Below are 12,835 nucleotides of genomic sequence, written 5' to 3'. Positions count from 1 at the left end.
TACAAAAAATTTGTCCTCGGTGTCATTTAAGATTAATGCAAAAGGTTTATCTAAGAATTGCCTTGCACATTTCTAGTTTTTTAGTTATTTTTAGTTTTTATTCTTTTAAAATTCCATAAGCTGAGTGGACACAGTTTTTTCTCCAAGAGCACATTGTTTATTGACTTTATGAAACTCGCAAAAATTATTGCTAAAAAGGTCGAAGCTGTATTGTAAATAACGTAATATGTAAATACTAGACTTGCTAATTTGGGTGATAAGTGTTTTAGTGGCGTTCAAAACGTCATTTAGCATGCCAGTTGGCTGTTAAAAGAAATGGAGAAGCACGAACACAACCTAAAAATATCTACCTTCAGCATTATTCCGAAATGATACGAAAAATTGATTCCGGCATAATTAATGAATAACAACTTAAGAAAATATCGGCAATAAATGTGCGAATTTTTAATTTTTTTAATAGAAGTTTGTAGCTCTTTGAAAAAAGGTAAATTATTTAATGAAAAACACCACTCTAAACGTTTGTTTGCTTTTTATTTAAAAAATCTGATTTTACAAAATGTGACGACACGTTTGAATACTTATTGAAAACTTACGTAACAGCCCGAAATATTGCCCATTTTATTCTAAACTTCTTATTTTCTGTTGCGAATATTTAATACGATATTTAATGTAGCAGCGGAACAATCTTCGTCATAACGTCATATCTCACGCATCTTATAAACATATGTGGGAATTATGCCTAAGGTGACATTTCTGATGAAAGTTTTCGATTCCAACTAAACCCATTTCATTATACAATGTAAGAAATTTTTCACCTGAAAATTTACTAATAGAAATCATTTAGTTGTGCATAATTACAAATAATGAAATTTACATCGGCAAGTTTCTGTGAAAATACAGAAACGTATTAACCTGATCAGACACAGAACTAACTGAACGGGAAATTGAACCATGGCCGAAGCCGGGTAAGCAAAGACTTTAACCACCGCACGCATAAGTAACTTGTTGCTAATGAAATAAATAAAATTTCATTGAAATACCCGAAAACTCCTTTGCGCAGGCTGGAATGTAAAAGCTGGAATTTTCCGTAATTCTGTTTACTTGCGTATAAATAAGAATTTACGTAATTTTACAGAGATTCTCGTTTTTTTCCCTTTGTATTTTTACAGAAATATCTTACAGTGTGGTGAATATTCTGCGAGCTTTCATTTTAAAGAGTCACGAGTTTAATGAAAGGTATAACAATTATCCTTAAAGTATAGCTTTTTAAAATTCGCGTTAAAAATGAACTGAAAAAACTAGGTAGATTGGTTGAATTGAAAATTAGTAGTTGAGGGGAAAAAAAGCACTTTCAAACTCATAATAATTGTGGTGTTCCTTGAGAAAGGCAAATGCATTCCAACTCCTCCCGAAATGTAACTGGTTTTTGATAATTTTAATCCATTCGTTGCAGAATTCGGAACACGTTTCTAATTTTTTTTCACTCTGAAATATTTGATTGGGATAACTCATGTGCGTAGATTTTAATTAAAATTAGCTAGGATACTAAAAATGTATATTGTGAGCTGTCACTACCCAATATTCTATGATTTAAATTTTTCAATATATTTTCAAAGGCCCGGGATAACCGGATTGGTAGGACATTGAGCCCATTTCCAAGAGGTCGTGAGTCCGATCCCGCCGGCCGAAGACTCCTCGTGTAGTAAATGGTGATTGATACACGTTAAATCTGTCGAGTCACAAAGTCCTCCATGTTCCCATAACAAATCATACCTCGGTGGGTACTGATCCAGGAGTTTCATTGTCTTCTGGATAGGTTCAAAATTACAAGGCTACGGAGTTGAACATTAGTTGCCGTAAACCCAAAAATTGAGTCGGCTGTTCAACGACGGTTATAAATTAAAAAATAAAATACATTTTCAAATAAGCTATACACATAGCTTGCTGATATTTAGCTCTCGATCGATGAAGACCAATATATTTGACATGAGAAACGTGTCATACAATTTATATCTACCAAATTTCCCATTCCGCAAATGATTATAGTTGCTATTCAGACATAACGACTTTTAATTCTAGGTAATAATGCAAAATATACCATAGAAAAAAGATTGACACTATCATAAGTTTCATACCTTTAAAATTCCATCAATCATGCAATCATACGTCTGCCTGATGAAACCTTGAGATGTGATTATGTACAGTGCGTATTGAAAAAATCCTCCCGGTCCCGAGTGAGTATGCGTACTGCTGATGCATACATTTTTGTCAGTATACAAGTTTCCATACTTTTTTTGAAGAGCCTTAACAGCCTGGAATAAAATAAAATAATTAAAAGTCGCATTATATGTGTTTCAAAATGCTATCACTTAAAAAATTTATTTTAAAGAAAAACGAGAAAAACTACAATCATAAAATGTAATTAATTAATTATTCTTTATACACAAATATCAGATTAAACTGAAAAATATCCAGTGTGAATATATATATATATATATATATATATATATATATATATATATATATATATATATATATATGTATATATATATATATATATATTATATATATATATATATATATATATATATATATATATATATATATATATATATATATATATATATATATATATATATATATATTATATATATTATATTATATATATTATATTATATATGTTATATTATATATATTATATTATATAAGTTGGAATTTACCTCACTTTACATGTATAGTTTCCCATAGGAATCTTGGTATTTGGTACAGATTTATCTAGCTATGAAAACATAAAAAAGCCACGCATTTTGGATATCTCCAGGAATTATGAAAGAAAATTGGTTGGAAGAATATCCTTAAACTAATTGCACGTCATTCAAACGGGAAAATTCAGAAATCTTGGTTTGTTCAAAAACATGATGGCATTCATAATACAAAGAATTTTCGGGCATATATAAAGAGGCAACATAGAATGAAAGAAAATAGAAAATTTCACATAAAAATTAAAAGATTAAGAATTTGTGAGTTTTTCAATGTATTTTTTTCCCTTTTAATTTTTGTGATTTTTACAAAAGTGATTTATGATTTTCACTTTACGAAACTTTATTTTCACAGTACTGTTTTTTATTAATACAGTAATTGAAAACTCAATTTTCGCGAGTTTAACTGGTTTAATCGTGTGAGCTGATGACAAGATATCTTCAAAAGAACAAGAAAAACTATTAACATAAAATGTAATTAATTAATTTCTCGGTATACTTAAATGTCAGCTTAAATTGAATATTCCGTGTATGAACAGCGAAACAGTATATTTCAAAATTTTCATATTTCAAATTCTGCAGCAGAAAATCGGCTCTCGTAATTTTTTATAATCAACATTTACCTTATTTCATGTCCATCAAATCGTAATTTAAAATTCAGTGCAAGAAGAAAATATTTCGTTTTCATTTGGAACGTTTTAAAAAATAAATTAATTCAAAAATTCAGTGCCTAAATGACCTCCAGTGATAAAGCAACATCAGTTGCGAATCGCGGCTATTTTCTGCTATTCGGCAATTCTTGATGTGTCTTGTGATTTACAGATTATTCAACATCAATTCTGGAACAATAAATGTGCGTCTTATGATGGAGCAAGAACACGAGTCGGTGATGTTATCCCATTACGAAGGTCATTTTAATAGATAAAAACGAACTGCACTAATTAAATATTATTTCATTAACAAAGACATGAATTGATAATCAGTTTACGATCGCCGGTAATGTGCTTTATTCCGTGGTTGAAATCATAACTGAAGCCGTAATCGTAAATTAAAAATGCTATAAAAAAAGATGTATGATAAATTTATTGCAAATCCTCGGAACAGGAAGAGGTTGGAGTTGGTGGTGCTGAGTCATCTGATTACGGATGGGACTATAACGTAAACGTGATGCATTAAATACGCCGAAATTGAAACGTGGTTTGATTGACCTAGAAATTAAATACAAAATGTAAATTTGATGAGAATAATTGAAAAGAACACTTTTCATTGAAAGTCGTAGAATAAGTTCAGGTTAAACTTTTTTTACATACTATACTTTGTTGGTATGCAAAGAAATATTGTTTGAGTTATTTTGGTGGTTAACGTCATACTAGAGCAACACCAATGAACTACTGGGGACTGTCCGATACCAGAAGGCAATACTGGCATATGCGCACATTCCGTTAAAATAATTTAGTTTGGAGGGAGATGGTGGAAGTAATTAACCAGCCTCCGTATCCAGCTTGCTTACCCTTAAATGTGCTTGTATACACTAGGACATGATAGTGGAGCAAGTGAAGTCCTACTAGACATCTAGGCTTAAGCTCCGAGAATTGAATCCTAAAGAAGGTCATTGTAGACCAGCGTTTCCCAAACGTATGATTTTTGTGTACCCTTTCTAAATTTTTCGTAACGCTGTGTGCCACTAATAAAAAAATGAATGTACCTTTCTAAACGTATGTTAATTTTTCTTTTCTGGTACAAAGTTTTGTTAATATGTTTATTTGCATCAGTGAAAAGGATGATATTGTTTTAGCTGTGATAAAAAAATTGCACGTAAGTTAAAAATCACAACTGGCTGTTGACACCACTAATTATTAACTGTTAACTCTGCAAAAAATAGTCAATAGAAAAATACGTAATCGTAAATTTTCATGACCAGCTCTGTTTTAAAATAAAAGTTTTTGAAATTTTCGTTTGTTGTAAGATATTTCACTGTAGAATGCGTACCACACTTTGGTAAACACTGTTGCAGACGATGAATAAATTCACTACACTGACAGGATAGCATGCATATTTAAAATAATTTTCGAAACAAAAATGCTGAGACACATAAGGACTGTCATTCTATTACACGCATAACAGTATTTCTAGCTTTTCCATTTAATTTAATCCGTAATTTACATTTAATTATCCAATATTTTTCCGAATAAATATATCGAATTATTCACTCAATTTACTCAACAAATCAATTAAACAGTTATCTAATAATTCATTGTAGCAAATGTCAAATACTATATCCAGATATTCTTCCCTAACTGCTAACACATTAGCGTAAATATCCATATCCCTCATATGTTTCCTAAAACTTTGTCATGCCCTTTGGGTTTTAATATTTCAAAAAATTAATAATAATAAAAAAAATTTAAAAACATGTTTTTATGGACTTAGCATAATGGGCTTGACTTTCAATAAAGCCTATTCTGATAAATCGCTAATAATGGATAAGATTTTGTAATGAAAATTTTGTAAGAGATTGTAAGATGATCGATTTATCCAGAGATGTATTTTTTAAATTATTTTTGTTCATATCTTTACTGCTATCTTTATTGTATTCACAACACTTTGTATAAAAATAATTTTTTTAAAAAAATTATAGTCAATATGAAATAATAATAATTTAAGAAATAAATAAATAAATAAATTACAAACAATTTATAAATATTTTTTTATTTAACCAGTGATTAGGAAATATACTTTCCAGATGTCACGCAATGTAACTGGAAAGTAGAAAATGGTGGAAGATAGATAAAATGGTGGATAAAAATGTGTTAAAGCAACAATATTTTTAATGACACCACCAATCGAGGTGTAAAGTAGTTATACAGTTGAGTAGGATAGATCGCATATTGAGACGATAGCAAAAATTGTTTATGGATGTTAAATTAATGGATTTCAATGCATCTCAGGGATTGAGTAAAAATACTGAATTATGTCGAAAATATATGATCACTGAATTGACGCAGCAGAATTATTTTTCAGATGCAATTTAAAGCTTCATTGCTCAAAATATGAATGCTGTCTTATTTTGAAAGTCTTTCAATAAAATATGATGGAGTTTCTAAATTAAATGGTACAAAAAAAATTTTTTTGAGTTTGAAATAACTAAATGCTTTTGTCTTTTGGTATTTTTAAAATATTTAAATATTTTCAAGCCTTGATAACGCCTTTAAAATAATTCAATTCTCAGTCACAACTTACTTTGTATTTTAATAGTGCAATAAAAATTATTCCAAATTTTTAAATTCATTATTATGTCTACCGTTAACAGAATTTAACATTGCCCCACACTGCAAAAAATTCCGTATCAAATTCCGGTATAAAGTACCGGCACTCTTTGGGTGCATCACCCGCGAAATCTATTTTACCGTAAAACATTATATCGCAATTTTCGCAGTAATATTTATTTATATAGTGATTTTAAGGTAATTATCAGTGTAAAAATTACGGTTTATGAGGTTTTTGTTTGCGTAAAATGCTTCGGTAAAAACGGATTTTGCAGTAAAAAGTAACGGCACCTGAGTGACGGTGTTTTTATTGTTATTTGACCCGGATTTTGACCCATGTGACCGAAACGAAATATTATTTTTTATGTTGATTTTGAGCGTTCCAACTACAACCTATTAGATTCGGTATAATTTAAATAACAGTGACAAAGAGACTAAAATTTTCACAGAATCGTAGCTACCTTGAATGAGATGATTAATAGACTTCAAATCGCAGTAAGAACTTCATTCCCGCCACAATGTTTGGAAATAAACTCATGATTTCCACATTTTATTTATGTGGCGTAAATAATGTGATGAGCAATAAAACAAAAAGAGGAAATAAAGCAATAACTCCCGGTGGAAGCGAAAATATATTTGAAAAATGAGCAACAAGCGAATCACGATTCTTCATATATATAAACGGAATAAAAAAGACAGACGATGTCACTGGAAGAAAAAAAATTCATCGTAGAACAAAAAGATTTCTTGTTAAAGCGTAAAAGCGGATTATCTCGAACTGCTGGACAAACTAATAACGGAAGCTGGCGATAGCTAAAGTTCTGAAAAAGAATATCGACAAAAAAAAAGGAGAAAGAACGAGAACACAGGAGAAGTTGAAGTTCTATTGATGATTAGCGAAAAAAGAACCGAATTGCTTATTGATTTGTAGGTTGAGATTTATTGTCTGTCATGGGTATTCTATCACTATATTATTTTCTGTTTTGATTATATTTACACATTAGTGTCACTGTTCTTTATTTAGAAGGTGTTGCGCAAATGTGAATCAGAGTATTTATCAAACACAATTGCTGTATTTGACATCTTTAATTTAAAAATCCTCACAATATTTCATGTTTTCATGAAGGTAGAAAATAATACGATAGCTCAGAAGCTTTTGTGAAAAAACAAGAAAATTTTTTATTTATATTCGAATAAATACTTCATTAAATTTGTTTATTCATATTGTCAATTTCAAATATTTAACAAACCGCATTCTTGCTTTGTTTTCAGTTATTCCTTCTTTATTAAATATTTATACATCTAATATGAAATAATAAAAAATAAAGAAGAAAAATAATCAAATATTTTAATTAATTGATTACCGCAATCGCATAATTAAAGCAACGCCGGTTTGAAGTATGAGAGACTGTGATTCTATTACCGGCATTGACGACTTGAAATTAACCTAGTTCTTTATAGGTGGGTACCATCCCCTTTCCGTCAGGCTAACCGTTGGAGGTTTTCGTGGCTTCCTTCTCCATGTAACACAAATGCGGGTAAGTTCCATCAAAAAGTCCTCCACGAAGGCAAAATTTCTCCCAATACTTGATCCAGGAGTTCCCTTGTCTTCTGGATCGGGTTCAAAATTGCAAGGCTTCGGAGTTGAACATTAGCAGTCGCAAACCCAAAAAATTGGGTCAGCTGTTCAACTGTGGTTATAAAAAAAAATATAGGTGGGTACCAGGTGGTCTTGGAAGTACAGGCAACTGGTGTGCGAAGCTGACCATATTTCCATTTTTATAGCGTTGGCCATAAAATTGCTTTAATCTCTGGTCGACACCTGGCTACTCTATTTATTTATTTTATTTTATTTTTTTGTTAGCATCTTGATTATTTAAGTAATATAAGATTTGACCTTTAAAAAAATTATTTACCAACAAGCTTCGAGGTTTTGGACGTTTAAAATTGGTTTCGGGCAAAAAACGTGGAATTCGTCATCCAACAGTGTACGAAGCTGACCAAAGCTGGAGGCTTAAAACAATTGTTTAAAAAATCGCTAATAAAAAAAGAAGACGAAAACGCTAAATGTAACTATCATACTCTAAATATATAAAAAGAATATCTGACCATATTTTTCACTAATTATTTAATTTCAAATAATTATCAAATGAAACAAAAACTATTTCTAGTATACAATTAATAGTTCATTTTCTGTTGAAATCACCCATTTATTATATTGCTGATATTATTCTAAGAAAATTTACAAAATAATATTTTAAGTCAATGGTATATTGGACAAACTCTAATATCTAGAACACTCTGTATTTAACATTAATAGTTTTAAGTCCTTAAAACAAAAACAGCTGTTTCTTCTTTAAATGCATTTCAGAGTATTCCTAAGTAAAAAAGAACAGTTTAATTAGTGAATTATTTTTGTTTCTTTTAAATTAAAGTTTCTAACGATTTCTTAACTGTTTAGACACAGCAAAGTAGAGTACAATGTTTAGTTCTGGATGACAGTTAAGACAGAAAAGTTATAACTAACAATCTTTAATTTTATTTTAATGGAATATATTTTAAAGAAACTGATTCTCTTTTAATCGGTAGTTCATTTAACAAGTTGCAAATTTTGTACCTTAGTCTACTACTTATTCTCAAACTTTTTCAATTGTCCGAATGAAACCTTCACAAATGAACAAAAGAGTTTGAAAAAATTTAAGACAGTTTTGTACAAAATAGTAAAAACATTGTTTAAAAAAAAAATGGATTTTGACATTGTGACCCAACCTGTATCTCACTACCCAATTGCGAGTCGCATGTTATTGGTCGATCGGAACAAACTATAAAATACACTTCATATTCTATTGAAATATGCAAACAATGCTTACATAAACAAATTTTACGTATGAAAACTTTAAAAAAAAGTATAAAAATTTCCTTTACACGTAATTTTTTTAGAGAATTTTTTTAGTTCTCTTTGGCGAGTAAAGGAGACATAATTAATATAAATTATTTGTTTATTCTTTATCAATAAAAGAGGTTTCCATATGAATAAACAACTTAAAAATCCCATTCATAAGTGCGGCGACTGAACTTAACTTAATCGTAACCGCAACAGTTACGATCAGTAACTGTCTCTGTCATTCCGCGCGAAGAAAAAGCCAAACCGCCATTGTAGACGCACTGCTCTAACTTTTATGTTTTCCCTTGTGTTCGTTATAATTAAATATTAAATAAATACTAATTAAAATGTAAACTACGTCTATTCATCTCCTGGACACAACCAACCACCACAGTGGTGACAGCCGGACGTTCATATATTAAGGAGATTATGTTTCAAATGGAATAACTAATTTCGCTTTGGATATCGGAAGTTTCACAAAAACGGTACTGTGGCTTTTCAATTTTTGTTTCTTAATTTCTGTCGGAATGCATACTGTATATTAATTTAATTTCATTACATATATATATTATTACATTTTAATATGCAAACAAATAACGCTGAAAATACTCACGTGGATAAGATTGCACTTAAATTACCCCCCTTTTGGCGTACAAATATTAAACTTTGGTTTTTACAAGTTGAAAGTGCATTTACTTTATCTAACATAACCAAAGATGAAACTAAATACGCAAGTCTTATTGCACATATCGATGCAGAAACGCTATCTCATGTATCAGACTTGTTATTTTCACCCCCTGCTACTAATAAATATGATGCCTTAAAAGAACGTCTCATCACCGAATTTTCGGATTCTGAAAATAAACGCATTCGAAAACTACTTTCAGAACTTCAATTAGGTGACCAAAAACCCTCTCTTCTCCTACGACAAATGCGAGAAGTTGCTACCGATTCAGTAACTGAGGATTTTCTTAAAACAATATGGCTACAACGTTTACCCCCCAATGTGCAATCTATTTTATCAATTTTAACTGATCAAACGTTGGTCAAATTGGCTTTACTAGCGGATAAAATACTTGAAACTTCCCCCACCCAGCAAATAAATTCCATTAAACAAAATGAAACTGAAACCGATCTAAAAAGTAATTCATTTGTTGCTCTTCAAAATCAAATATCAGAGCTCAGCTTACAAGTAGCGAAAATGTCTGTGCAGCAATACCGGCGCCGATCAGATTCTCGTGGCCGTACAAACTCAAGGACAAGAAATAAATCAGAGGAACGTTCTCTTTGTTTTTATCATTTTCGTTTTGGAAAAGATGCGTTAAAATGTAAACAACCTTGTTCTTTTAATTCGGGAAACGAATAAGTGCCACGTCATCTATTTTGCCTGCAGATTCCGTGGCTAATAAATTAGGCAACAGATTATTCATTTATGATAAAAATACAAACTTAAATTTTCTTATTGATTCGGGAAGCGCATGTTGCGTTCTGCCTATTTCTAACAGTAAAAATAAATATACGCCAAGCAGCATAATGCTATATGCCGCGAATAATTCACCCATTAAAACTTACGGAACAAAACATTTAAAATTATCATTTAACCTCCGTCGTTCATTTGGCTGGGATTTCATTCTCGCTGACGTCACCTCGCCAATAATTGGAGCTGATTTTTTAACGCATTATGCATTACTTGTTGATCTGAAGAATAAACGTCTCATTGATTCAAACACTTCTTTAAAGTCGAGCGGCTATTTTGCTAATTCTTCTCAGTGCTCAGTTAAAACTATATCTAATAATATGCCTTTTCAAAATTTATTACAAGAATTCTCGGATATTACTAACCCCTCGCAAGAAAGAAAATCTATTAAACATTCTACCGTTCATCACATTGAAACAACAGGTTCGCCTGTACATTGTAAGCGACGTCGCTTACATCCGCAAGTTTTCGAAGCAGTTAAGCGCGAATTTTCAACAATGTGTGAAAAAGGTATATGCCGTCCTTCAAAAAGTCCCTGGTCTTCTCCGTTACACATTGTTATTAAAAATTCGAATATAAGACCAGTAGGAGATTATCGACTCTTAAATTCAAAAACCCTCCCGGATAGATATGGCATTCCATATTTACATGATTTCGCACATGCTCTCTATGGAAAATCAATATTTTCTAAATTAGATATCGTCAGAGCATACTATCATATCCCAGTTAATGAGGCTGATATTCCTAAAACTGCGATAGCCACCCCTTTCGGCTTATTCGAGTTTCCTTTTCTAAATTTCGGACTCTGTAATGCTGCCCAGACATTTCAACGTTTTATGGATGAAATATTTCGAGATCTACCTTTCTGCTATTGGTACTTAGATGATATATTAGTCTTTAGCAAGTCAGAACAAGAGCATATTCAACATCTTACTGAAGTTTTTAAAAGACTCCGAAATTACGGTCTGACATTAAATGTATCAAAATGCATACTTGGTGTACCTGAAATTTCTTTTCTAGGGCATTCAGTAAACGATAAAGGTATCACTCCTCTTACTGAACGCATCGAAGTAATCGACCGGTTTCTAAAGCCAAATACGATCAAAGAGCTTAAGCGATTTTTAGGCTTATTAAATTTTTATCGTAGGCATCTACCTAACGCGGCAGCAATTCAAAAACCTTTACATGATCTGTTAAAAGGTAGCCCAGCTCGAAACAAAATCATCGATTGGACCTCAACCGCTACCGAAGCTTTCGATAACTGTAAGGCGTTACTTCGAAATTCAATGCTTCTTGCCCACCCTTCCCCAGATGCTAACCTCGTCTTGCACGTCGATGCTTCAGATTTCGCCGTTGGTGGGGCATTACACCAACTGATAGGTAACGATTTGCAACCTCTCGGATTTTTCTCCAAAAAACTTACTCCTAGGGAAACGCGTTACAGCGCTTATGATCGGGAATTGCTCGCGGTATATTTGTCAATTAAACATTTTAGACATATGCTTGAAGCACGTTTATTCACAATATACACTGATCATAAACCTTTAACGTATGCCTTCCGACAGAAATGGGACAAATATTCGCCACGTCAACACCGTCACCTTGATTTCATCAGTCAGTTTAGCACCGACATACGTTATATTAAGGGCGCAGATAACATATCTGCTGATATGTTATCTCGAGTTGAAACAATTCGTACACCTACTGCAGTGGACTATGACGAAATAGCCGATTCGCAACGTGATGATCCTGAACTGAAATTAATTTTGAGTACAAACTCGTCACTTGAATTACAAGAAGTTGTAATTCCTGGCTCCTCCAAGACACTTTTTTGTGACACAAAATCTCAAATCACTCGTCCATATATTCCACAATCGCATCGTCGTACAATTTTCAATACTTTTCACAAATTGTCACACCCTGGAACTCGAGCTACATCAAAACTGATCCGTTCCAAATTTGTGTGGCCTTCCATCAACAAAGACTGTGTGAAGTGGACTCGAGAATGTCTTGCCTGTCAGCGATCTAAAATCAACAAACATACTCGAAGTCGGGTTGAATCAATACCCATTCCTTCGAAAAGATTCGAACATGTACACTTGGATCTCATCGGACCGCTTCCGCAATCTAGAGGATTCCAATATTGTCTCACGTGCATAGACCGTTATACACGTTGGCCAGAAGTTATCCCAGTCACTGACATGTCAGCAACGACTATAGCATCAGCGTTTTTCACAGGCTGGATTGCCCGTTTTGGCATACCAGCCTTCATAACGACTGATAGAGGAACAAATTTTGAATCATCATTGTTCTACAACCTGACGAAACTGCTTGGAATTGAGCGTTGCCGAACAACAAGTTTTCACCCGCAAAGCAATGGCCTGATAGAAAATTTTCATCGGCCACTCAAAGCCGCTTTGAAGTGCCATGCAACAACAGATTGGACTGA

The 12,835-nt window shown here is 32.2% G+C and overlaps 1 protein-coding gene across 1 annotated transcript in view; it reads right to left on the bottom strand.

Annotated features, from left to right (window-relative positions):
* The window catches only part of LOC107456282 (neutral ceramidase), a 122,032-nt gene that overhangs the window by 35,347 nt on the left and 73,850 nt on the right, over window positions 1–12,835 (bottom strand). The window contains exon 3 of the mRNA XM_016074112.4: window positions 2,136–2,312. Coding sequence (XP_015929598.3) covers window positions 2,136–2,312 — 177 coding nt within the window. The remainder of the gene's footprint in view (window positions 1–2,135; window positions 2,313–12,835) is intronic.

This window comes from Parasteatoda tepidariorum, chromosome 1 (assembly GCF_982258835.1).
Source record: "Parasteatoda tepidariorum strain Cologne lab strain chromosome 1, Ptep-v5.0, whole genome shotgun sequence".
NCBI classification, from domain to species: Eukaryota; Metazoa; Arthropoda; class Arachnida; order Araneae; family Theridiidae; genus Parasteatoda; species Parasteatoda tepidariorum.
Note: the sequence above shows the minus strand (reverse complement) of the source record. Positions and strands in the feature narration are given on the sequence as shown.